Here is a 27787-nt window from a genome sequence, read left to right on the forward strand (position 1 = left end):
CCGGTACCGGTTGGAGCCCGAGCGCCGCTGGCCCGCACATGCGCATAGCAGCGCTTGACCTCAGGCCCGGGCCCCTCCCGGGCCCGGGACACCTGCCCCCAGTAGCGGCGGCCACTCGGCTCGGGACCATGGGCAGCGCGGTGAGTGTCAGCCCCGGTGGGCGGCTGCTGGCGGCGGGGGGGGAGCCCTGTGGCCGGTGCCCCCGAGGGAGGGAAGAGGGTGATCGCCCAGTGACCCACCCCCCTGTCCCAGCTCCTGGCGGTGCGGGGCTAGGGACCCCGGGGCGTGGGGCTGCGTCCCTGCCCCGCTTGGCTAATAGCCCCGGAGGGGCCTTGGCAGTGTTGTTAACTGACCACTCCGCCTTGAACGGCCCCGTGGAGTGTGCGTTACCCCTAACGCGAAACAGCCTCTTCCGCCTGGGTTGAGCTGGGACAGACCCAGGACCTTCCCCAGACCCGAAGAAGAGCTCTGCGAATCTCTGTCACCAAGAGAAGTTGGGCCCATAAAAGATATTGTCTCACCTACCTTGTGTCTCATTTGTGGACCAATGCTCTATGTATGCAGTGTTGTTGTAGCTCTGTCCGGCTCAGGATATCAGCGAGACACAGTGGGTGAAGTAATATCTCTTATTGGCCCAACTTCTCATAGCCCTGGTCTACACTGGGGGGGATCGATCTAAGTTACGTAACTTCAGCTGAATAATGTAGCTGAAGTCAACGTACTTAGATCGACTTACTTTCAGCACAGTGAGTCGACTGCTGCCGCTCCCCTGTCGACTCTGCTTGCGCCTCTCGCGGCGGTGGAGTACAGGAGTCAAAGGGAGAGGGCTCGGGGGTCGATCCGGCAGGTAGTGTAGATATACCCTTAGTCAGAGAGGTAGGCGCTCAAGCTACACACAACTCCCTTTCATTAATTTATCAAATTCTCTTTTTGAACCCAGTTATGCTTTTGGCCTTCACAATGTCCCCTGGCAAGGAGTTCCACAGATTGACTGTGCGTTGTGTAAAGAAGTACTTCCTTATGTTTGTTTTAAACCTGTGGCCTCTTAATTTCATCTGGTTCTTATGTTACGTGAAGGGGTAAATAACACTTCCCTATTCACTTTCTCCACCCCACTCATGGTTTTATAGACCTCAGTCATATCTCCCCATAGTTGGGAGGAGGGCAAGGGCCACAGAAAGAATGGAAAAGAGTGGGGAGGAAGAGATGGGAGCAAAGGGATGTGGAGGAAGGTAATGGGTAAGGCCTTGAGGTAGTAAATTTGGCAAGGTGTGTGTTTTGGGGGAGGGGGGCTATTGTGTGTTAACCTTCTTTAAGGGGGGTGGCCCTGCCCACATTTGCTTGTTCTCTGGATGGATATTGCAGTAGCTTATTGCTCCTGTGCCACTCTGATATCAGGCTACTGCTAGGAAATGTCGTTCTGTCCAGTGCTATGTTGTGGTTTGTGGCTGCACCAAACTGTTTGCTCATCTCGCAGAACCTTCTTTGATGGTGTGAGTGTGCTCTGCCAAATATGTGTGTGCGTATAACGTGTTCTTTGGTGTCCGTGTGTACATATAATGGTGTATGTCTGTATATGTATATATTTATAGGAATATACGTATTGCCAGACTGGATCACCCACAGCCCATCTAGTCTAGTAGCCTATCTGATAGTGGCCAGCAGCAGTTGCTTCAGAGGAAGGTGCAAGAAACCTCATATTAGGCACATATGGGAATATCTGCCCCTCCCCCACCATTAGATCTCCTAATCTCTTAAATTAGAAAAAGCATGAGGTTTAATATCTCTGCAAAATGTTGTTAACTCCTGATCTACCATCATTATTTTATACAGTTTTATCATGTCCCCTCTTTATTTGTAAGGTTCATAATCCAAGTCTTGTTAATCTCCTTTCAGTTGAGAGTTTTTCCAGGCCACTGATCATTCTCATCACTCTTATCTGAACTCCTTCCAATTCTGGATTAGCCTTTTTTTTTTTTTTTTTTTGCTGGGGGGTTACCAATACTGCACATGGTATTATAGATGAGACCACATCATTGATTTACAGAATGACATTGTAATACTCTCTGTATTCTCCATCTCAATCCTTATGCGTCCTAACATAGTGTTTGATTTTTTTGGCCATAGCTGCACACCGAGCCAAGGTTTTCATTGGCCACAGTGTCACCCAGATCCCTTTCCTGAATTGATGGTCTTAATTTAGAATCTTGCAAGGTGTATGAGGAGTATAATTTTTCCCTCCAATGTGCATTACTTTTCATTTATCTACATTGAACTTTGTTTGCCGTTGTGTTGCCCATTCACCAAGCTTGTTTGGGTCCCTCTGAAGTCCCTCACAAGCCTCTCTGGACCTGACTAACTTAAATAATTGTGTGTCGTCTGCAAATTTTGCTATCTCACTGTTTACCTCCCTTACCAGATCACAAATAAATATATTAAACAACACTGGACCTAATCTAGTGTGATTCTAGTAGAATTGGTGTTATAGGAGGTAATTACAGCATTTTCATCATGAGCACCCTTTATATATAGAGAGAATAAAATGTGCCAGCTTGATTGCCTTGGAGACTGATGCCTCCATTTACCCACAGAATGGGATCATCATGGGCAGCACTTTATATATGTGCACATGCATTCCCCCATCTACCTTGGCTAGCAGGGAAATGTCTGAAAGGGACTCAATTTTCAATGACATTCAGATCTTTAGCCTGACACCATGCTAAAGGGTGCCAATGGTGGTGAGGGTTTTTGTGTTGAGAGCCTGGATCCAGACTGGCACTGAGCCAGCCAGATGGGATGATCTTCTAAGCCTCTGAGTTGAAATTCCTAGAACCACAGTATCAAATCCAGAAAGGGTTGACTCAGCTTTTCATCCTTCTGTGGTAGATACTTCCTTGCAGCAACAGATCTCTTTTTTTTTTTTTTTTTTTTTTTTTTTTTTAAGGTCAAAATCTTCAAAATACAGTGCATAAAGTTAGGTATCCAAATCCATAGTTAGGAACTTAAACTTTCAGGTGAAGGTGCCTAAATACAGATCTAAGTGCTTAGCATTAAACACTGAGATTAACAATTTTCACTCTATGTCCTGTAGGGTCTGTAATGTGCATTAAACGTACTATAGTAAGAGGGGGAAGTTGCCTAACAGTTCCTGGGGAAAATTTCCATTCTCCCTCTTTTGTGCAAGGTACTGTGCATCAGCTGGTTGATCGTTTCTGTCCCTGTGGCAGTTGTAATTTCTGGAGGTGGATGAATTTAGGCCCATATTAGTTAGATCCGTGTGAATAGAACCTTGCACCTGTTCTGAACTTTAATGATTTCAGTGGGCCTTCCTCCACACAGATCCAGCACCTTTTGGGAAGAAAGGTGCTATAGATATGTGAAACATAATTTGTTATATCCTTGCGGAAAACTAGCATTAATAACATGTTAAGGCTGAGGCCAGGTCTCCACTATAAACTTACATCTCTATAACTATGTCATTCAGGGATGAGAAAAATCTAAACCATGGTGTAGACAGTGCTATGTTGACGGGAGGGCTTCTCCCGTTGACATAGCTACAGCCTCTTGCACAGGTTGATAGACTATGGCGACGGGAGACGCTCTCCCATTGGCATAGTAGTGTCTTCACTGAAGCGCTACAGCAGCACAGCTGCACCATTGCCGTGTTTTAAGTGTAGACCTTCCCTGAGAGATCAAGCACCTAAAAGTCTACAATTTCAGAGTTAGGCCCTAGTCATGAAATCACTTATGCACTTGCTGAACTTTAAGAGTGAGTAGTTCCTTTGAAGCTACAGCTGGAAGCCTGACATTAACTCCGTTCCTTGAGCTTATACCTTAATAGAGGTCTCTCTTCATAACATTATAAATTATTTTTCAAATTGCTGCCATGTATAGTATAATATAAGACAGCCGTGTATGCAATAAACTACAATATATATGTGCTTCAGACTTGGCTTGATATTTTTGGAAGTCTCAGTGAGATAAATAAAAAGACAGTTGTTTCAGTAGTTTGGAAGGTTCAAGTCAGAAAGATGAAACTTATTTTTTTATTTTTTAGATCAGCTCAAACCTAGAAAGTTGTGGAGCTGTGAAACACCCTAGCAACCTTTTTCACTGTACCTAGCAAGTTAGGTGGCACTGGAAAATATCAAATATCATTTCATTGCAAGAGTTAAATGGCATCCAGAAAAACCAGCGGATTATCGACCTTTTGCTGAATGGATGGTTATGCCATTAAAAATGTAATACTCTTAAAAGTTTACATTTCATCTTACCACACCCCCTCCCACAGCTGCTCCAGTGTCTGTGTTAATCTTATCTAAGAGCATAGACCCATTAAAAGTCATTTATGTTTACATGATGGGCACAGCAGCATGCAAATGAGAACAAGCTGTTGCTGTTAAATGACCCGGTCAGCTCAGCTGTTGAAGCATATCTCAGATTAACCTGCTGATTGTTTCATGGGGGAGGCTAACAATTCTTCCTCTATGACAAGGCTCAGACATAAAGCCAGTATCTTAACTACACCCCAGCATAATACCATGAAAAGGGGGAGTATTCATGGGCAGGGCAGGGTAGAGCAGATTCAGAAATCAGGTTTTAATGCTCTGACACTTATACTTACGAATGTACTTACTCTTAAGTAGGTAAAAAGAACAGGAGGACTTGTGGCACCTTAGAGACTAACACATTTATTTGAGCATAAACTTTCGTGGGCTACAGCCCCCTTCATCGGATGCATGTAGTGGAAAATACAGTAGGAAGATATAGTTCAGTAGGTAAGTAGTTCAGTTGACTTCAGTGGGGCTACTCATCTGAGTAAAATTAAGTAGGTGCATAAGAGTTTGCAGGAACAGGGCCTTAGGGAAAGATTTTAGAATATTCAGTAATGTTCCAATTAAAGGTATTCAAGAAGAGATCGTATTTTTAAAAATGCAATCAAAAATAATATATAGAATGTTGATACTGCAATATCTAATACATGGATATACCAAGTTCTACGTTTTGTAATTTGTCCATTCACAATATTTTTATTTTTAAAAAATCACTTAAAAGCAGTATAGTATGTGGAAGCACATTGTTACATATACTGCCATGTGTATGTTTGTTATCTAGAACTTCATCTGTTAGAAAGATACTTCATTTTCTTAATCACAAGATTAAGAATAATTCATAATAAGATTAGAATAATAATGCTTTGCATCTATGTATTGTCTTTCACCCAAGGATCTCAAAGCACTTTAGAAACTTGAATTAATTGTATGTTATGGGCTTTTTCTGTAATGTTTGTCATGATAGTACCTGAGCACTTTACTAAATTTGTTCCTATAACCCTCTTGTGAAGTAGGGAATTATTATTCCCATTTTACAGATGGGAAGCTATAGCAAAGACTGGGGAGGTGACTTGTTTAGGGTCATATAGGATGCCCCTGATAGACCCAGGAGCAGACCCCCAGATCTCTCAAATAACTTAATCACAACACCATTAATTTTCCTCTCTGTTAAGCCTCTGGGTCATCCTGTGCATTGGTTATTGGGCAGAAATTACTTGGGGATTTCACCTTAAACAGTGCACCAATACATGGCCCTATGCAATAGATCAGGATTATCATCTCTACACAGTTAACTGAGGCAGAGAGTGGTTGTAACTTGCCCAAAGTCACACATTGAGTTAATGAGGCTGTTGTGAGGTTTGTAAAGTACTTTAATATCCTGGCATATAAAGTATTATAACCTTATAATTAACTAATAGTAGCCTTAGTAATAATAGGAATTAATTTCAAAGAATGCTCTAATAATAAAGTGAAATTTCTTGTTAGTCCTAGCAATGATAGTATTTCTCCTTCAGCAAAAGAAAGAACTTTCCAGGCCTGTGTGTCTGAACTTTCTCCAGCTGTGAGATGCAAAGTAATAACAAGAAGCAATGTTATGGGGTGTGGAAGGAGGCTAGGGAAGTTCCCCATTATTTAATAGCATTGTCTGATTAGGGTATTGTCATCTGATAATTCCTGGAAGTTGGCACATTAGAAGCATGAGGTGAAACAGAGAGTAGCTAACAGACTAATGCTCATCACTGTCAAATAATAACAAAGGTTACATGGAAACATTTTAAGATTATAAATCATAAACACTGTGTAAGACTAAGGATATTTCATTTATCTTTGTAGAAAATGAAGGGAGAAATAAGGTAGGTAAATACCTTTTAAAACTATGGAGCACAGGGAATTGTGATGACAGTGAGCCCTCAAGGCTCATCCAAGTGAAGGGAGGTACATCCTGTACAGTGTGAAAAAAACACATTGCTTTGTTTTTCTTGCAAAATGTTCCATTGTTTTCATTTTGTTTGTTGGAAACATCATTCTGGGATGTATTAGCAGGAGTTTTGTAAGCAAGACACAAGAAGTAATTCCTCCATTCTACTCCACGTTGATTAGGGCTCATCTGGAGTATTGTGTCCGGTTCTGGACACCACAATGCGGGAAAGATATGGACGAATTGGAGAGAATCCAGAGAAAAGCAACAAAAATGATTAAAGCACTAGTAAACATGACCTGTGACGGAATATTGGGGAAAAAAAGGGGGGGGGGTGTTTAGTTTGGAGAAGAGAAGACCTAGGGGGGCATGATAACAGTTTTCAAGTACATAAAAGATTGTTATAAGGAGTAGGGAGAAAAACTGTTCTTGTTAACCACTGAGGATAAACCAAGAAGCAATGGGCTTAAATTGCAGCAAGTTTAGCAGTTTAAGTTGGACATTAGGAGAAACTTCCTAATTGTCAGGGTAGTTAAGCACTGAAATAAATTGCCTAGGGATGTTGTGGAATCTCCATCATTGGAGATTTTTAAGAGCAGGTTAGACAAACACCTGTCAGGGATGGTCTAGAGAATATTTAGTCTTCCCTTGAATGCAGGGGACTGGACTAGAAAACATCTCGAGGTCCCTTCTAGTCTTTCAATTCTGTGATTCTGTGATGCTTAGCAAAGTTTAAAAATTAGCAGGAGCCCAGAATTGCTATTGTCTGTATTATGCCCTGTATTTATTGCACAGTACATTGAAAGCCTCACTTGAATAGAGTGTTACTTATAAGTGAATAAGGATCAAATGAAAACCCATGCATCAGTGGGACTACTGACATGGGTAAGGACTGCTCATTTTGCAGTATCATGCCCTGTTGATTAAGGGGATGTGCTATATGTTAATCAACCTTGCAAAATTATTATGAAAATATACCAGCTCAGAGACACAGTCCTCTTGTTTCCACTCCATTACCATAGTGAGATTGATGATCGGTTAATATTATAACCTAGATACCACGCTGATTGGGTGTTTTGTAATCATCTAGTTAGGCAGCAATGGAAAAAAATTATATTTTACTTGCCCCTCAAAAAATACATTACCCCAAGCCAGTGAGTGAGTCGAGTTTTGCAAGGTGGCTGTAAATAGCAGCCAGGTTGGAATAGATCCACCAGACTCTCTTCATCTCCCTCTGGAGTTTTTTAAACGTGTTTTCCTTCTGTTCCTTCCTGCAGGCCTGTTCCTTCCTGGAAATTCAGCAGAAAGTTTCCATTCATAGGTTGCTGAATCTTTTCCATATTAATGGATGACATTTGGTATGCGCACTGCAAATCCTGCTTTGGGACTCTGTGAACTGTGGGGTGCCTGATGCCTGTAATCCCCATTCCCCGCCGTGTCCGTTCTTTCCACGGCCCCCACACAACATGTCTGCATTCAGCCTGTGGCCCAGTAAGGACCACTCACTTGGTGCGCACCAAGTACAACAACTTCGACATCTATCTGAAATCCCGATGGATGTACGGATTCATTCGTTTCCTGCTGTACTTCAGCTGCAGCCTGTTTACCTCCATCCTCTGGGTGGCGCTCTCTATCTTGTTTTGCCTTCAGTACCTGGGCATCCGGATCTTTCTGCGTTTCCAGTACAAACTCTCCATCATCCTCCTCTTGTTGGGGCGAAGGCGGGTGGACTTCAGCCTCATGAATGAACTGCTCATCTATGGAATTCACGTGACCATGCTGCTAGTGGGGGGGCTGGGCTGGTGTTTCATGGTGTTTGTGGATATGTAAATAAAGTGAGCGCATGTGGGCTCAGGAGGCGACTCTTACTGTACCCCAAAACCTATGGATATCTCCTTTGCCTTTTTTTAAATATAAATTTATTTATCAGTGCTAGTATTTTGATAAATTCATGTACCTGTCTCTGGAATTGGGTTTATTTTTATTTTTTTGAGGGCTGGGGTGCTGCTTAATTCCAATCCCTGATTGCAAGTGGGCTACATTCGATTTTTGTTTGCACAGTGAAAGCTACATAAATTTCCTTTCAGTCCATAGGAGTCTAGCCTGCTGAACTATTCCAGTGGGCATGGAAAGGGCAGTGATTTAACTGGAGGAGGGAAGCCAAATAATTTTGCACCCAGCCCCTTTAATCCATCTGTATCCTCTTTCCAAAATGTTCAGTGATGTCCTACGCAAGTAATATATTCCTATCTACCCAGTCTTTTCTCCCTCTGTGTATTCTGGATTTGCATTATCCTTTGCTAAACATATTGGGCCAAATTCATCAATGATTTCCGTAGACTTACACCAGCGATGTGTTTGGACCATTTTGATATTGTATTTACCACAGTTTGCAGTTTTGATAGCTTTGAATGGCTTACCCCTCTTTAGGCATTTAGGGTGGGATCTTCCAGAATCACTTGGCATTGACATATCATTCCCATTTGAAGTAATGGAAGCAGAGTTAGGCCCAGTGCTAAGTGCTTTTGAAAATTCCACCCTCAGCAAATAAACCACTGGAAAATGATAGGCCTAGAGTAACTCATCTCCATCTCTTCCTTAATGCCTAACATATCTGGACCTGATTCTGATCTTTCTTACTTTGGGTTTACTCTAGTGCAGGGGAAGGCAACCTATGGCACGCGTGCCGAAGGCGGCACGCGAGCTGATTTTCAGTGGCACTCGCACTGCCTGGGTCCTGGCCACCGGTCTGGGGGGCTCTGCATTTTAATTTAATTTTAAAAGAAGCTTCTTAAACATTTTTAAAACCTTATTTACTTTACATACAACAATAGTTTTGTCAAGGTTCCTTCTCCACTCTGAACTTTAGGGTACAGATGTGGGGATCTGCATGAAAACTTCTAAGCTTAACTACCAGCTTAGATCTGGTTTTGCTGCCACCACTCCCAAGTGCTAACTTTCCCTTTCCTGGGTAGCCTTGAGAGACTCCTCCTCCTCCAATTCCCTGGTGAACACCGATCCAAACTCCTTGGATCTTAAAATAAGGAGGAATCAATCATTTCCCCCCCCCTACCCTTTCCCCCCAACAATTCCTGGTGAGTCCAGATCCAATCCCCTTGGATCTTAAAACAAGGAAGAATCAATAAGGTTCTTAAAAAGAAGGCTTTTAATTAAAGAAAGAGGTAAAAATCATCTCTGTAAAATCAGGATGTAAAATAACTTTACAGGGTAATCAAATTCAAAGAGCTCAGAGAAATCCCCTCTAGCCTTAGGTTCAAAGTTACAGCAAACAGAGGTAAACACTCTAGCAAAAGGAACATTTACAAGTTGAGAAAACAAAGACAAAACTAACACGCCTTGCCTGGCTGTTACTTACAAGTTTGAAATATGAGAGACTTGTTCAGAAAGATTTGGAGAGCATGGATTGATGTCTGTTCGCTCTTGGGACTAAGAGGGACCAGACAACGCCCAAAACAAAGAGCACAAACAAAAGCCTCCCCCCCACCAAGATTTGAAAGTATCTTGTCCCCTTATTGGTCCTTTGGGTCAGGTGTCAGCCAGGTTACCTGAGTTTCTTAACCCTATACAGGTAAAAGGATTTTGGTGTCTCTGGCCAGGAGGGATTATAGTATTGTTACCCTTCCCTTTATAGTTATGACAAGTTTAGTTATATATTATAGACTTACATTTTAACATTTTTAGAAGGTCTCTTTCTATATTACTGGCACGCGAAACCTTAAATTAGAGTGAATAAATGAAGACTCGGCACATCACTTCTGAAAGGTTGCCGACCCCTGCTCTAGTGTCTTCACGGAAGTTACTCCTGAATTGCACCAGTGCAAGTGAGATCAGACTATGGTGCCCTTCATCTAGGGGAACTTGAAAACTAACCAAAATCGGAAAGTGCAGCATTGTGAATTCTTAAATATTATAGAGGAAATATTCTGGCTTTGCCACCAGTTGTGGTAGAGGAAGATCAAGTCATTAGAAACTTTTTCTGATGATTTAATAACCGAGAGACAAGTTCTGATCTCAGTCACACCGATCTTAATCTGGGGTGATTCCCCTGAAATCAATTTACGCATAACTGCAACTGAGTTCAGAGCCTGGCCCAAAGTGTCTGTTCAGAGTTACCAGCATTTACTCAAAACAAACTTAGAATGTTGTCCCTTTCCCCATTTTTCTGTAAGGAATTGCAGATTGATTTCTTACAAGAAGGTTGGCTACAAAGACCAAGACCTGTTTCTGTTTTCAAACCATTGTAATTCAGTCCACTGAAGTCAATGGAGTCATGCTGATATAAAGTTAGTGTAAGTGAGATGAGAATTAGGTCACTAATGTATTGAAAACATTTTTGTGGTCCAGTATTTGTATTGCCTTCAGTAGTGTTACTTCATAGGGTCCAATACATACTCATATGCAGAGGGAAAGGGTGCTTTTACATTGCAGCTTGTGGGGACAGTACCTTTTGGTGGTAGACATTTGGTTTTGCAGATGCAGAGGGGGGATGCTTCTGTCTGAAGCCTTAATCTAGAGCAAAACCAGAAATTATCTATACAGTCTGATAATCCAATAATACAGACTGACCACAGGTGCTGATTAAGGCAGGATCCTGGCAGAATAAATCTTAGATCAGCACTGCAGGAGCTGAGAGATGTTTCTATGGGAGCAAAGTGGTTTATCGGTGTTGTGCCATGAGCCATGTTCTCTTGATGCTCCTTGGTAGTTGCCAGAACTCTGCATGTAACTGTTCCCCTTGGGCTTTGTTCTAGAAGAGTTCACCCAGCTGCTCTGTTTATTACATCTGCCTACCCAATCTTCACTCATCACCCTTGCGTCTGAGCACCTTACACATTCTTACTTTGTTTTACCTAATATCTTAGGTTTAAGGCTAAGATTTTGTCATGAGTATTTTTAGTAAAAGTCACAGAAGGCCACGACACACAATGCTGTTGGGATTTGCAGCTGCTCCAGCTCCGCCACTGCTCCTGAGGGGCTGACCCAACTCCGGCTGGCTGCTGGTCAGCTGTTCCGGCGGCCCTGGGGTTAGCCACTGGTCAACTGTTCCTGCAGCTGCGGTTTGAGCAGCCCCAAGGCTGACAGCTGCTCCAGCCCTGCCCCAGAAGAAGTCCTGGAGGTCCCGGAAAGTAATGGAATCTGTGACCTCCATGACAGTATCACTGCCTTACTTATGTTTCTTATAGACGAGTTTCCAGAATTGCTGGGAGGAAGGGAGATCCTCTGTGATGCTTCCATTCCCCAATCTTCCCACCCAAAACTGTGAGGCCCAGATTCTGGGCTCCAGTGCGCAGACCCTTTCTAGCAAAGCTCCATTGGGTCTCTGGGGAGGGTGGTTCCCCAAATGAGAGAACAATGCCCCGTTATCTCCATTCTCCATGCAGCTCCCAGCCTAAGGGAGTAGGAAGGATTAGAGATGGAGCACTCTGGGCACTGACTATCCTAGCCTCCCTGACAATTCATAGGGAGCCACTGCAGGCAATCTAAGTTACAGCAGCCATGGAGCTGCTCTGATTTACAGCAGCCCTCAAATCATCCAAAATCCCAGAGGTGCAAAAGTCAGGTAAAGCCACTTGTGCTCCTCCCCACTCTGCCTGGCTGACACATCACAGAATCTGGCTTTAAGTCAGGTGGAAACTCTTGGCAGAGGGGATCTCTTTCAGTGCTTATTTAAATAACAGCCAAAAGAGGGGTCAATGGAGAGTGTGGTGGTGTGCGCTCTCGATTTCCCCTCACCTGTTCCAACTTCCGCATGAGCTATCTACAGCGGTCCCAGTCCTTGTTGATCCAGGGAGCCAGGCACCAAACATGCACCCCTATGTTTCAGTGCATTGCAGTGTTCCTAAAGCACCACGCTGGCCCTCTGTGACCAAAATTGGATATTACGTATCAAGTGAATGTCCTTCTAAAGTCAAGTAAAAGGGTAATGTTTATCAAATCAAGGAAAGGAGCAGGCCAACCAAGGATAAAAGGTCACATAAAAGATTAAATGTAGATGAAAATGGTGCCCTATATATAAAAATGATCCCCCAAATTGTTTCCTACACCCAAATGTCTGCTGTCACAATGCACTAAAGCTTCACTTACCAAGACCTGACTTCAGGACTCTGTGATTCTCCTGGAAAGGTGGATCACTTGGAAGGCTGTAAATGCATGGTGTGATTACAGCAGGCGAACAAGTAGCAAGATTCCTAGGTTCTATTCCCAGATGTGTCACTGTATTGCTGTGAGCTTGGGTAAGTCACTTAAACCGACTCATTTTCCATATCTGTAAAATGGGGATAATACCTACCTTCCTTTGTAAAGTGCTAGTGATCTTTGGTTGAAAGGTACTAAATACACAAAGGGAAAAATATTATGTCACAGGCACTAAGCCAGTGCAAGACTTTGTATTCCTTACAATGCATAGGTGATAGTGACGTTATCAGCTGCAGCTGGGGAAGCAATGACCTTTGAACACCAATGTTGGCAGGTAAGAGGAAGAGGGAGTGGTTTTCAAATAATTTGTTTTAAAATGTGTCAACTTGAACATTTTAGGTGTACATGAATAGAATAATATTTGGCACCTATATAGCACTTTTCATCTTCAAAGTGTTTTACAAACACTAGCTAATTAATCCTCACAACATCCCTAGGAGGTTGCTGAATAAGTAAGATCTTGATAACGATTTGGGATTGTAATCAGTTTTTTAATACAGGAATTTTGTTTTTAAGCATTTAAGTTTACTTTCAATTAAAGGTTTTTCGCAAGGAGTTGAGATGTTCAAGGTGACCTACAAGTTCAAGGAGGTGAAGGCGGGCTGTGAGGGAGAAACCTGTTAACCAAGCCAGAGCTATATGATGGACAGAGTAAATGACACAGTAAAGCAATTTTTTTTCATAAAGCTTTCTTCATTGCAAAAGTCCTTTTAAAAAAAAAAATTATCAGAACAGACCAAATAATAAAACGGGTAAAAGCTGGAATTTATTCCTATGTTTTTAGGAGGGTCAGACAAATAGCCAATTAATGTTAGTTGCCAGAAATATTTTAGCCTGAGCAGGTATGTGCAAACCCTACTCCACTGTGGAAATCAATTTTCCCTTGGATTTATTCCCGTTTCCCAAACTCACTCAGACATGAGAGAGACGTGGTCAGATTAAAAATAATTAGACAAAAATAGTTCATCATTATATTACAAATAACACTATAGATAATTAAAACTGAAACGATTTGAAAAATTTAATCAACTTTTCACCATTGGTGCTGTTTGCTTCACTTTTCCAATTTCATCTTGGACAATGAAAATAAACTGGTCACTTTCACTTTTGTTTTTAGTTAGTTTTTTGTTAATCCTGTCATGCTGCTGCTTTGGGCTATAAATACTGCAGATTAATGTTTATTTGGTTTTAAAAATGCTTCCAGGGGAATTTTAAAAGAAACCATAGAAGCAAGACAAATAGAAATAAGTTTTGAGAGAGATTATTTTTACCAGACGTACATATTGGGCTGTATTTGATCTGACAATGTCCCTTTGGGGCCCAATCCTGCAGTCTTTGCACATCCCAAACTCCCTTTGATATCTCCTTTTCAGGTCATTGAAGGTTTCAGATATGCAGGGAATGGAAGACCTTTATGTTTTTGAAGCAAGAACTCCCAATCTGTTACAATCATCCTTGCCCTTAAGTCTGCTGTATGTGTGGTAACAAAGTCGCATTAGCTCTGCCCTTTAACTGATGAATGTACAAACTACAATGCAAAGTGTTTGATTTGCACCATGTTAACCTTTTGAAACATGGATACAACTCAGTGTCTTGAGTGCCTGTTGAGTTCTTTATGAAACATGCCACCTTCATTAAACATTTTTTCTAAATGTCTGAACGGATTGGTTGTTTAAACCAATGGGAAAATGTTAGAGATACTGTTTTACAAAGATGCTACCACTCTGCTCTGGTATTGTTTGACACCCACATTGCACAGATGTAAATTATTACAGCAGGTGCGAGGCTGTAGAGAATCAGGCCCACTGTAATTAAGCCTCACAGACATCCTTGTGAGGTGAGTGTAATTTATATTGATTTTTATAGCTGGGTAAATTAACGATTAGGAAGGTTAGTCACCAAGGAGTTACTGGGAAAGCCAGGAGTCTTGACTCCCAGTCCCTTGCTCTAACATGACATGTCTTGCCATATCCCCTTGCAGGTGTGGAGCTGTCTGCTGTCCCTCTCCTGTGTGGAGATGAGACTGCACTGCAGCATTGTGATCATGATTCAGCAGTCAGTGAAGGCCGTGACCAATTGTGGGGTTAATCTCAGTTGATGCAAAAAGTGAGAAGTGCCAGAGACTCAATATCATCTACTAGGGATGTTGTTATTGCTACTGATTTTACATAGAAGGTACATCCAAGATAGATGCTGAACATGATTTGTCTTGGTCTACACGGATTGGTCAGTTTTGTGGAATGTTTTATAGCCAATGAAGCCATGGGCTCCAGAGAGGCCAAGCATGGAGAGAGTGATTGCAAGCAGGAAAAGATAAACTTCTGAAGCAGCATTTATGTGGCTCCAGAAACCCAAAACCTTCCCATAAGAGGCACAAAGAGGCCATAGCCACTGCTACTGCCCAAAGGCTAGAATATCAGCCACAGACTTGGGGGAGAGGAGGTTTCCGACGCAAAGCCAGATTACTTAGGTTTAGTGCAAGGATGAGTGGATTTTACCCTTAATAAATTAAACTACAAAAACAGCCTTGCATGCATGACTATTTGACTCATTGCCTTACACCCACTTCGCAGAATGGTAAACAAGTACACCAGCTGCAAGACCTAGAGAATGTGGCCAGAAGGTTGTAAAGGGCTTTGAAAGCTACTGTATTAAGTGCAAGACATGGATTTTTTTTTTATTTATTTATTTTGGGCCTCTCTTATTTCAAGAGGAAGTAGGAACTCATTTGCCCCACTCCCAAAACCAACTCAAGCCACCCCACCAATTTTGGCTACAAGAACATAGGTTTGGAGAAACTGAATGAGAATGATGGAAGCAAAATGGTGTACTGGCATCAGAGTGGTGTGTGTGAGCGTGACCCATTCCGAGTCATGTACTGTGCAGGAAGACTAATTTAAGCAAAATTAATGTGTGCTCTCTGAGCATATACCATGAAGCTGAGCATTTCACTTCTCAATTGGTACATTTTTAGAGTCATGCTGCTTTAATCGGCGATAATGTGCTATTTGTGTAAGAGAGCAAGCTCAGGCCAGATTCTGGTTGAGTTACACCAGTGGAAATCCACAGTAACTCCACTGAAGGCATTGGAAATATACCAGTGGAAGTAAAATCAGTATATGAGCCCTTCGTTAAGTGCATTAGTTGGTGAAAAGCTAATTTAATTCTGCCCCATGTTCTTAGACAAGTCATAACTTGTATTTATACAGCATCTATCATCCTAAAGCATTTGACAAACTTAACTAGTTGATATTCAAACTGTACACGGGGGACCATGTCCTCTGCTGGTGTAAATTGGTGTAGCTCAAATGAAGTAAGTGGAGCTAAACCAATTTGCACCAGTGGAGGATCTAGCCCTGGGATTACTTCAATCATCTCCTTGCTGTATCCAGCTGCTACATTGTATTAAAAGACAGCTAAAAATACATGAACTATTTTCCTAATGTTATTCATCTATGCAAGCAAGCGGTGTAGTTGCCATAGCTTAGTTACATGATGACAGATGGAAGAGCGGGTGTCCTGCCCAGTCATTAATGGCTGGGGAGGTGCCACAGTGGCTTCTATTGAGACATGGTCCACACTGTGAAAAAGTTTGAGAATCCCTTCTCTGAAGCATCAGGTGTTGGCCACTTCTGGAGGCAGGATACTGGAGTTGGTGGTTCTTGTGTCTGATTTGGTACAGTAAATCCTTTCGTTTCTAGTTAGTAGATAGGGCAAGATGTAGTGTGGTGCAAGCCATACAATGGGATAGATAAAAGGAGGCATTTGATCGACTAATGAGTTTGGAGCCCTGTGGGTGTGCTACATTTATAAGACTACCTGTGCTTGAAAGCATGTTACCCATGGTCTTGTGACTCCCAAAGCACTTGAGAGATGCAACAGTCTTAGTAACAACCCACTCCTTGTCATGTGGGATTGCTTACAAAAGCCCCGTATATGCTAAGGAAATTCAAACCATTGCAACCATGTTGATGTTAAGTTTACATGTTGCAAGATCAAGCAGCACTTGTGCAAGCCGTGCCTTGCAATAGTGTCTACATTACGGATTTGCACGGGGGTAATTACATCAGTGTATGAATTTCCTTTTTGTAGACTCGGCCCGAGAGCCAGATTTATCTTCTAGGCCTATACCCGAGTCAGGGGCTGAGTTGACCCATGCCAATCAAGCAGAAACACTAGGAGGTATTGCCACAACTGCTTCTGGAGCGATTCAGCATGTAGTCGGGGGGGAGCGGAAGGGGGTGTTTCTATTGCACATTCCCTTAGAAAGATGCAGTGTGGATGGTGCAGGGCAAAGCCCTGCTTTCTCCCTGCCATGTTGTGGGTGGTGGAGCCCTTGGGAGTGCTAACAGGGAACAGTCCCTGTGCTTAGAAGAGCTGTGATTGGGGCTGACCCCTGTGCCAGGAAATGCAAGGGGGATAAGGTTCCTTGTGCTCTCTCCTACTTGTTCATCCCAAGCAGGGACAGTCTGGCCTGTAGCTCACCTCTGAGCTATCATTCCCAATTCAATTAACCCCCGGGGAGCTGCAAGGTTTGGGGGTATTTTTTTCCTGGAAGCTGTTAAAAGTAACAAGGTGTGTTTACTCCCAGGAAAGCTTTTAGGGAGGCTCTTGCACACTGAGGCAGTAGTTAGAGTGAAGACACTGCTGGGAAAAATGAAGCCTTGTTATCTTTTAACATCTTTGTTTAGCCAAACAAAGTTTCCATAACCTCTGGACAGCTATGTTGCCAGGGGGAAAAAAACCCTCTCATCTCATTTCTTCACCAGCCAACTCACCGTGTTAATTTTCTCTTCCTGCATCAAAGCAGTCCTCATTCCCAGAAAATGTCAGTTCAAAGCAAAGTTTTTGTCCAGTAATAAGCCAATGAAAATTGCGAAGTACAAGATATTTTTATTCAGCTACTAAAAACTGTGCTTAAGGGATATCAAGGGCTGGGGTTGTCAGGGTTTGCTCTGAATTTTTGCTGCTTTGGTGGCTCTAAATCAGAGTTTAATCCCCGATGCACACTAATTTGGGGCTCATCTCCATGCAAAATTGTACCAATTTAACTAAAGGTGTGGTTTTAAAGTAATTTAGATAAGCTGGTGCAAACCCCTGTGCGGACACTCTTAAATCAATATAAATCTGACGGGTCAATTTATCTTAAATTCTATCCAGGGGTTTATCAACTAAATTGATTTAAAAACCGTTTTAACTTAAACTAGTGCAGCTTTCTTGAGTAGAGAAGGCATGAGTCAAACCAATGCAACCTCTGCATGTAAACAAGGCCTTATCTCCGAGTTTGTCTAGTGTCTGATAGAGTAGGGGTGGCCTCTCAATGTTTAACTTGTAACCTTCCTTCCGTTATAAACAGTCATGGTGCTACTACTCTGAAATCCTCAGAAAAGACCTTTCAGACAAGACCTTTGTTGGTGAAGGGAGCAGGGGAGAAGTGCGGGTGATTCAGAGCGGATAAGGAGAGCCGAATAAATAGTTGAACTGAACTAGCCTGGATAGATACCACATAAACCACTGGAGACAAATACTGAAGTCTTTGCCCAGTTCTTACTCAGGCAAATCTCCCATTGGCTCCAGTGAGAGTTTTTCCTGAGGAAGGATGTCAAGGTTGTACATGTTAATGAAATGAACCACTCTGCCCTTCAGATTTCCTGATCTTTTTGGGAATGTTCCTACTGAGTAAATTGCTCTCAAGGAGTGAAGACATTTTTATGAAAATTTTGCCAAAAATTAAGAAATTGAAGAAAATCACAATCTGTTTGCGGCCATCTAAAAACGAGGTGACGGTTATGAAATAAATGATTTGTTACAAATTAGTTGCTCAGCAAGAGGGAAAATTTGCAGTTAGGTGGGCAGGGGCTTCCTTGTTATTTGCCAAAAGCAACAGAACAAAATCAGTACAAAATGGAATTCCAAGCTTCTAAAACTATTTAAAAAAAGCTTTACGCTGCCCCTCAAATATGGTATCACAATTATTTATTCCAGTATTAAAGATACATGAAACCTCATCGGGGGAGACAGTAGTTACACACTCGGGCCCTTAAAGGATCCATCATTACTTCTATCCTAAGCCTATATTTCGCCCCTTTGTATCTAGCAATTGCAGCATCTATACACCTTCAATCCTGCTCCCGTTGAAGTTTATGGCAAAACTCCTGCTGATGTCCGTATAAGCGAGATCGGGTCTATGCTGGTCTTGGACCTGTGCTGTAGGAAAGCACACAGGCACCAACCAATAGCAGAGGTGGAAAATGAGACTTGTAGAGCCTATGGATGAAATCCTAGTTCTGTTGAAGTCAATGGCAAAACTCTCTCCGACTTCAATGAACCCAGGATTTCATCCTATGTTTCTCTCCAACAAAACTGCTTGTTCTCTGGAAAATGACTAACGCATTTGTAAACTGCTCACAAGGTCAGATTACAGCATGCATATATTCATAGCCATCTCTTTTCATCAGTATATAGCATAAAAAAGAAATATTGGGCCAAATCTTGGAGTCCTTACTCCATTTTTACCCAGGCCAAACTACCACTAACTTCACCACTGGTATTACTTGCACGTTATTTCAGTGCACCCTGGTGATTCTTCATGTGTTTGGGGCAGAAATGCCCGTGGTGTTGTCCTTTATACACTTTCGCAAATGGTCGCTGGAAGGGCTGGACAAAAACATTAGAAAGACACTTTTCTGAGATGGAAACGTTATTGGGAGACATCTAGGGGACTGGATAATCTGCTGCACATACACTGGGCCTTCAGTGGGGAAACAGTTTTGCTATTCAAAGTGAAAAATGAACCCACAGGGTTGAATTCAACTCTTGTGTACACAAATGCAATTCCACTGTGGAGACCAAAGGCAAGATATAATAAAAGGCAAGTGTGACCCAAACCTTCAAGAATCAGCCCCAGTGCCCCACCATGGAGAAATGAAAAGTAAAGCTCCCATCTTCTCCTCCCCTTTATTATTTGGCACAATATAAGGAAGTTACTGAGGAGAAAGAGAGATGGGGAAATTGTAGGGCTCATTTACAATTTGATGTTGATGCATTTGTGACCTTAAGCATCTTTTGTGTCCCTTGTAGCACATGTTCCAGGGGAGTAAGTAGGAGATGGTTCAGTATTTAAATGTTTATTCAGCATTTGCCGCAGAGAGAAAACTTGCTTCAATCTGCAGAGATGCCAATTGATTTTTTTTTTTATATATTTTATTTTGGAAGCAAGCCAAATACTGGATGTTATGAAGTCTTTGGTGGCTGCTGACTGCTTGTTCCATACCAAGCATAACTTTGTATATATTTTTATCATCAAACTCGGTCCCATGCATCTGAATGTGCAAACAGGGACTGTGGCTACAGTGCTACTCCTCCAAGGGGAAACTTGTTCATTTTCCTTGGCCATTTTGTTTTACAGATTTTCACAAGCTAAGATGTCCTTGCAGTGAGAACGAGACAGCAAGGCATGCAGTCAGCTCATAACAAGAATAACAAGTTTATTTGATGGGAACGGCAAAGTCCCTAATAATGGCTCCTTTAGTCCCTAATAATGGATCTTAACATAACAGTATTTGCCTATCTTAAAAGGTTACAATGAATATGGGATATTAAATTAGTTTTTCTTCTTTTGTGGCCATGGGACACATTGAATATTTGTCAGTGAAAGGGTTAACGCACTTCCCAGCACAACAGAAAGCCATTGGGCATGAATGTCTATCACAAGTGTAACTCCATTGACTTTAATGGGATTGCTCCTGATTTAAGCCCTGCTACAGAAAACTCTATTCAAGAAAGCACTTCAGTGCATGTTGTACTTCTGTTGAAGTCAATTGGAGTTAACCAAGTGTTTAAATGATTTCCTGAATAGGGATGCACTTAACTCAGTGCTTTAGTGCTTGTCTGAATTGAGGCCTTATGCTAGTGCAAGTGAGAGGAGAATCAGGCCCATTATCTCGGTTTAACTGCTACCCTCACAAAGCCAAGGATCAGTGCTAATGAAAAGGAAGATATCTTAGGAATATCTGACAAATATATGTACATTTGGGGACTGCCAGCCTTGAATTCATAATATGGTGCAATGTATTGAACATGACAGCGCTCTGTGGAGGATAGAATAGATTAACTACCCTTGCTGAGTCAGCAGATAGGACAAGGATTGAGTGGATGGCAAAGGCCAAACTAGCCTTCCAGGTCAGGAAAGCAGCCAATTGGTGGAGCTATTTGCATGTGTGGGTAGGAGAAACTTGTTCTGCAGCTGTGAATTCAGTACATTCAAATAGCAATCAATGGACTTGGAAAATGAAAAGAAAAAAATATATAGGTTGAGATTTTTAATGCAAGCTCCTGTCAATTTCATGAGGGGCTATGTGGCTAAATCCCTTTGCCAGCATTGCAAATTTGAACCACAGGATTTGGCTTCATGTAGGTTCAGCCAAAAGCACGATATACAGTAGCAGTAATAATTAATATGGGTACAGTGTCTTCCACTGAAAGGTCTCAAAATGCTTCACCCTCAATTATTATTGAATTGAACCTCACGACTTCCCATTTGAAATAGGTATTGTTAGCCTCATTTTACAGATGGGGAAGAGAGGCACGAGGAAGAAGGTGATTGGTTGGTTTAGGCTTTAGCCTGGGGCATAAGACACCTGGATGTAATTCATGGCTCTGCCGCAGACAACTTGGATGGATAAGAATATTTCCTGTGCTCCACCCTTAGTCTGTCTTGTCTATTTACACTGTTAGCTCTTCAGGGCAGGGGCTGTCTCTTACTATGTGGTTGTACAATGCTGAGCACAATGGGCTCCAAATATCAGGTAGGGTCTCTAGGTGCTACTGTAATAAAAATAAATAACTAAATGACTTGGCTAAGGTCACACAGGAAATCCTTGGCAGAGCTGGGAATAAAATTCAGACGTCCTAGTTCCCAGCCCTGTGCCTTAACCACAAGAGATTCTAGTTGTGTAGTGACTGGGAAGGCAAAATCACCAGTCGTTGTGCATGTAGGAGTAGCAAATTCCTATCTTTTTCAGTTCCAAATTTTGCTCTCTTTCTGCATCCCGGTTTTTCTTTTCTTTGTTTCTAATAAAAGCATCAAAAGTGACTATGGATGTCTTTTTAAATGTTTATGGTCATGTTATCCATCAGATACATATTTACAATCATTCATTAAATTAGGATGTACGTTTCATTCCTCTTTCTTAGAATATTAATGCCTACTCGTGGCTGAAATACCATATGAATATTCATTAACAAATCAATCAATTCCTCTGCCAGGAATGATGTCATCTGAGCAATAACTGGAGCAGTAATCGAGCGCACTATGAAAAAGCAATGAATGCCATCAGATCTAATGTTTATTGAACTGCTTGTGGGTAAATCACAGTAGGGTTTTTGTCTGCTTTTCTGTGCATTAACTGGTACTCTAATTCCTAACTATCCACAGCTACGGCATGCCCGTTCCATCCTTACTAGGAGCATGTAACACTGTGGAGCTGCCAGGTGTTAAGGATTTGCTCAGCTACAATGAATTGATCTGCAATGATTCCAGGGACTACTTGGCTAAAAATCTACCTTACAACAACATGGGCACTAAAGGAGAACTTGCATTGCTATCAAAGCTGTTATATAGTAGGAAAGGGTTAGCATTTTCTTGAAATTAAATGGGCCTATGTATCCTTACACTGGCATAACTCCGTGCATTTCTTTGGACTTGCTCGTGGTTTATAATAAAAAGAGAATCAGGCCCAGCGCCGCCTTAGTGTTCTCTTGTCTCTTCTCGAGAGTAAAACTGTGTGTCAAATACAGAATGTATACAACAAAGTCATGTGCTTTGACTGGACATTGTTATTCAAAATTTTATTGTAATAGAGTCATAATCAGGACGCTGGTGTAAATATGCAGAATGCCTTTGGCTACAGCCTACTGTGGAGTTATGCCACTAATCGGCTGAGGATATGGCCCTAAATAATTAAAAGCATCCCCCTGCTCATGTTGAAATCAATGAGAGTTTTTCCTTGACTTTGAAGTCAGCACGGTTGGAAACTAAAATTATGTGTGTCAGGGATCCCTTTAGAAACCTTTTCTTTTAAGGGTTTTTGAATCAATTTTTAAAAAGAAATGTTATCCTTAATATCTTCCTCTTGACCAGTGCATTTAAAATCCCTCAGTTCCATAAAACCAAACAGAAAGAGTGAGTCTGATTTTAGCTAAATGTTTTTTCTGAAATGATTTTGATATGAAAGTTTTTCATTGAAAAGGGCTATTTTTTTCCTGGACAAAGTACAAGGTCACAAGAGGGAAATCAAAATGAATCTTTAGTATTTTGGCTTTTTTTTTTTTTTTAAAGATTTCCTTTTTTATTTTCCTCTTGTTTTCTGCTTGTTGAAAGAAACAAATAACCTAACTTTAAAAATGAACAAAACTTTGGCTGGTATTGCATGTGCCACATACATCTGGTCTTATTGGTTTTCCTGTATTGAGAAAAACACTTTTAGCCTGACTGAGAAAGTAGTATTTTAAAAAGACTGCATTCTGATCATTCTTTTCTGGGGTGCTCAGATACTGTAGGGATGGGGATTGGGAACAATATAGGATCCATCCTAAATAGAAGGGCATTCTTAGAATGTTTTTATCAAAGATGCTAAAGTCAATAGAGGCTTGACTGGATTTATCAGCTTGATGGGATCCCACTTTTACAAAGGAATAGGACTCAGGAGAGAACTCTCACGGCTGAATTTCTTATATAGTAGGGTCCATTCCATGGATCTAGATTAGCTTCTTTGGAATTGTATTTGGGTGTTTCTAATTTGAAGACACATTAGCTTGAACCAAGTCTTTACTGCTACCAATATTAAATCTTAGCCTTTTATATCTTTAGAGCACTGTACAAATGTTAACAAATTCTCACAATACTCCTTCTCTAAGGTATCACAGAAACTAGGGAAACTGAGGCAGCAAGGCAAATCACTTTCCCAAAACTACACGAAAATTAACTGCCAGAGACCAGATAGGAGTTAGGAACTTCCTGGCTCCCAGACCCAGGTTCATTCCTCTAGCGATCATGCTGTCTTTCTGTGTTCAATGCACCTCTAGTGTTGTTTCAATGTGCTTGGTACACCACAACCTTCCCTTATGATTTCAATGGGACACTGAAACAGGAAGTTAGGCAGAAGCGATGTTGTCTCAGCCCAATAGGTGGTCTTGGAGCACAACAGCTGAATAAAAACACGAGCAATGAAATGACTGGTGGCACTTGTTATTTTCTGAACATTAGAGGGTCTGTGTCAGATCCAAATGTTAATTAAATGTGGCTTTTTGCAAAATACATTGTTTATCAGAGTACAGACAGAACAGGAATGTGAATTGATTGTACTGTTTGTTTTTCTAAACTGAACAATGTAACCCTGTCAGTTCCCTCAGATATCTCTATGCATAAACGCCTCCTTAATGAATATGATTGTCTTTGTTAACGCTTCTGAGCACAGCCACAAAGAGCTGCAGAAGCGAGAGCCGGCCCCTGCGGAAAGCCATCTACCTGTATCATTATACAAAGCTAGGGAAGGCGCTCTTTTTCCCACTGATCATTTCTTTGTACTGGTTGTCTCGCTACTAAAATATATCTATTTGGCCTGATCTTGTGAATTGCAGAGCACCCTCAGTCTCCCATAAAGTCAGTGGGAATTGAGGGTGCTTTTGGAGAGACAAGGTGGGTGATATAATATCTTTTATTGGATCTTTTGTTGGGGAAAGAGACAAACTTTTGTGCTTACACAGAGCTCTTCTTCAGGTCTCTTGGAGGCAGTCTTTACCTTATGTGATCAGGCTCTCGGTTTCCTTGGCTTTTTGCAGCTATTTAGGAACCATGGAAAGAATGCTTGTTTTTAAACAAATATTTCTCCCCAATGTACAGACTGGTTAGGCTAGATAGGCCCTGTTGAAACGGATTAACTTGGACAGAAGCTTGTTGTTCTTTGAATTGTGTCCATTGGAGTAAATGGACTTGCACATACTTAAATCAGGTCTGAATCTGACCCATTAACTAATTAAGCCTCACAATAGCAAATATTACTATCTCTGTTTTACAGAGGCATAACCTGAAAACCAGAGAGGTCAAAAGACTTATTTTCACACAGTGAACCAGTAGCAGAGTTGTGAAAGAAGTCAGGAGTCCTGATCCCCTGGCTTTTGCTCTAATCACTAGACATCAGTCACTACAACCCTGTGTAAGGATCCCTGGGACTGGAACCAGGTCTGTGGAGCCTGGGACAGCTGGTATTCCCACATTGCTACTTGGAGGGCATGCAGCACTATATCCAGGGAGGACTGTGGAAATTAGGTGCTGCAGGAAGATCTGCCCAAAGGATCCCGAGTGACATTGTGGCCCTCTGATTGTCCCATAATCACTATTTAGCCCTGAAGGGTGGCCCAGGAAGTTGTCTGGACAGTCACATAGACTTCTGGCTTGCTGTGACTTCAGATCAATCTTTGGCTTCTGATCTCCAGTCTCTGATCCCATCCAACTCTGACCCTGGCTGTTGCCTCCTGATTCCAGCTTGGAACTACCTCTGATCTCTGACTCTGGCTTATTGATCCCTGCTGACTGACTACCATCTTTTGGCCATCCTTGATGTGTGGATGCCAGCCCAGCTGGGACCGCTAGGCCAAACTGCCTTCGCCATGGTCCCTTACACTCTGACAGTGTCCCCTTCATTTATTCTAAGAAATAGTCTTACCTGTTCAACACTTCAGGGAATTCAAGATTACCACTTTTCACCTCCAGTACTTACCCTGGAAGTGAAATGATCAAAGCATGTATCGTTCTTCTGACAACAGCGATTTACTGCATCATCAGATGATAAATGTTTTGAACGAACAATGTTCTTTTAATGCAGCTCAATAAAGTTAAAGGGTAACACAGGGCTGATTATTTCGGTCTTAATTTTTCCACTCTTATCACATAAATTAAAGTGTGTGGTTTCCTTTCAGGAATTTTACATTAGCATGTGCTGGTGGCACTTAGCATTGTTGTCACCAAGACTGGAATATCAAGGTAAATTACAACTGAAGTGCACACATGCACACAGAGTCACACTGACACACCTCTCCCATGGTTTCTTTTGTCCTTAAGAACAGGAGAGCTTGCTACATTTGAGAAACCCATTTATATTATTGTCCAGTATTGGAGCTGATGGACAGAATTCACACCCTAGAGCTGAAGACACTCCAGCTATGGAGTTGATAGTATTTGAAGGGCTAGTTTCAAAAGAATACACAGTAGAAGGGGAATCTGAAGAGGGAGAAGGAAATATATTCTTCAAAAACGCTGTGGGTAGCTTACAGCTCTCTGGGAAATCTATAGCTAATTGCCTCTTTAAAGGTGACTTGAGCTGCCTGAAATAAGGCTTTGTAATCATGTTTCCATGTATCTAACTCACAGGATGGTAAAGGGTTGAAAAGAATCAGAGACTGAGCACTATTTATGAAGTGGTCTCTTTTGAGGTACAGGAGAACTATTACCCCGGGTAGGAAAAAGCCTGGAAGAGTGATGGCTTAAGGGGTCCTAGTGTATCAAGATAATTGGGTGTAATAGCAGAAGAACCCTGCGATTTTTTAATTTTTCTTAAAGTTCTGATTTGAGTGACTATGGTAAATATTCTGATCTCAGTCAATGCCTAAAAACCCCCATAAAAGTCATACCTGAGCTGGCAGGAAACAAAGGTTCAGATACTGCCCAATTACATGCCGATGTAATGCTACGTATCTGAGTTTCAAAATCCCCAAACTCTTTGAAATGTATGATCTCAATTACAACCTAATGGGGTAGAAGCTGAAATTGATGAGAATCATTGCCTGGTCATTGTAATATGAATTAACATGATCAAAATGAACATATTTCCTTAGGGATTTTGTTTATTGTTTCAAAGTCTGCATCAAGTTATGTAATAAACAACTTTTCTAAACTGCCAACATTATTCATTTTGCTGGCTGAATGAAGCCACCCAGATTAACCCCACATTTCGATTTCTTGGGAGATGTGCAAGGTATTGTTTATTTCTACTGCCTTTCTACAGTAGTTCTCATCCAAGGATCTCAAAGCACTTTACAAACATTAACTAAGGCCTTGTCTAAACACAAACTCGCACCAGTTTAGTTAAACCAGTGCAAACCTCTCTGTGGACACGTATTTCAGTTTAACTGTGGCTTCATTTCAGTTTCATTAATCTGTTCCTAATCAATTTAATGTGAAGCAAAATAAGAGCATCTAAGACTTCCTTTTGCACCAGTTTAACTAAATGACAATTTAATTTAAACTGGTGAAACTTTGCATGTTGACATGCACTAAGCCTCACACACTTCTGCTGTAAGGACTTCAGGACTTGACTCATTAATTATTAATACTTAATAAGTATTAGATCAGATTCTATCACCCATACTCATGCTGTGTAGTATCTTATTCTGTGAGTAGTTTTATTGAAATCAGTAGGGATTTGCATGGAGTAAGGTGTTACTCAGGAAGTAAGGATGGTAGAATTTGACTCTTGGTGTTTTTCATTTTCAAATTTAGTACTAATTAGCTGGACCAGGCCAAAGATTAGTATCGCTGGGGCTTTTGCACCAAAATCTACATAATGAGAGATGATATTTTTTATCTTATTTGCTGTTGTAACTGACATAAAAAACATTAGAGACTGCAAATAAAAGGCCTCCTTACATAAAAATCTCCATTGCATTCTGTGGGAATTTTTATTGAGTAAATACTTCAGGGTTTGTCCAAATGTAGTGATTTTTACTTCATTGGAGATGATCTGTTTAAAAACAAAAAAACCCACAAACAAACAGTTTGTACTCCATTTAGTGTCCTATTGTGGCTGATTGCGTCTGATAATAGCACTTAACCACCATTTCAACAGACTTGTAACATGAGTAATCTCCATAGGAATGTCCCTAGCCTCTGTTTGCCAAAAGCTGGGAATGGGTGGCAGGGGATGGATCACTTGATGATCACCTGTTCTGTTCATTCCCTTTGGGACACCTGGCATGGGCCACTGTCAGTAGACAGGATACTGGGCTACATAGACCATTGGTCTGACCCAGTATGGCCATTCTTATGTTCTAAGGTCATGGTCTGGCTCAAAGAACTGAGACACCATCATAATGCCAATTCTGAATCTTGGACCTCCTGAGGGAATTCTGAAAGGCTGACCAACCCCCCCCCCCCCCCCCCCCCCCGCCCAAAACAAAAAACATTTCTGGACCTAGACCTTCTGTGACCCAAGACAGCTGAAGGCCCAGCTCTGCAGGCAGCAGCGCAGAAGTAAGGGTGGCA

At 41.6% G+C, this 27787-nt stretch overlaps 2 protein-coding genes across 2 annotated transcripts in view; both read left to right on the forward strand.

Moving 5' to 3' along the window:
• TMEM250 (transmembrane protein 250) lies at positions 1-27682 on the forward strand. The gene is made up of 2 exons (XM_005299476.5): positions 1-140; positions 7530-27682. Exon 2 carries the CDS (start codon positions 7663-7665, stop codon positions 8080-8082), a length of 420 nt encoding a protein of 139 aa, XP_005299533.2. The 5' UTR covers positions 1-140; positions 7530-7662; the 3' UTR covers positions 8083-27682.
• The window catches only part of NACC2 (NACC family member 2), a 126981-nt gene continuing 99199 nt past the window's right edge, over positions 6-27787 (forward strand). Inside the window, exon 1 of the mRNA XM_008169469.4 lies at positions 6-140. The gene's annotated coding sequence lies outside the window, so the exon portion shown is untranslated. The remainder of the gene's footprint in view (positions 141-27787) is intronic.

Source organism: Chrysemys picta, chromosome 18, assembly GCF_011386835.1.
Source record: "Chrysemys picta bellii isolate R12L10 chromosome 18, ASM1138683v2, whole genome shotgun sequence".
Classification (NCBI taxonomy): domain Eukaryota; kingdom Metazoa; phylum Chordata; order Testudines; family Emydidae; genus Chrysemys; species Chrysemys picta.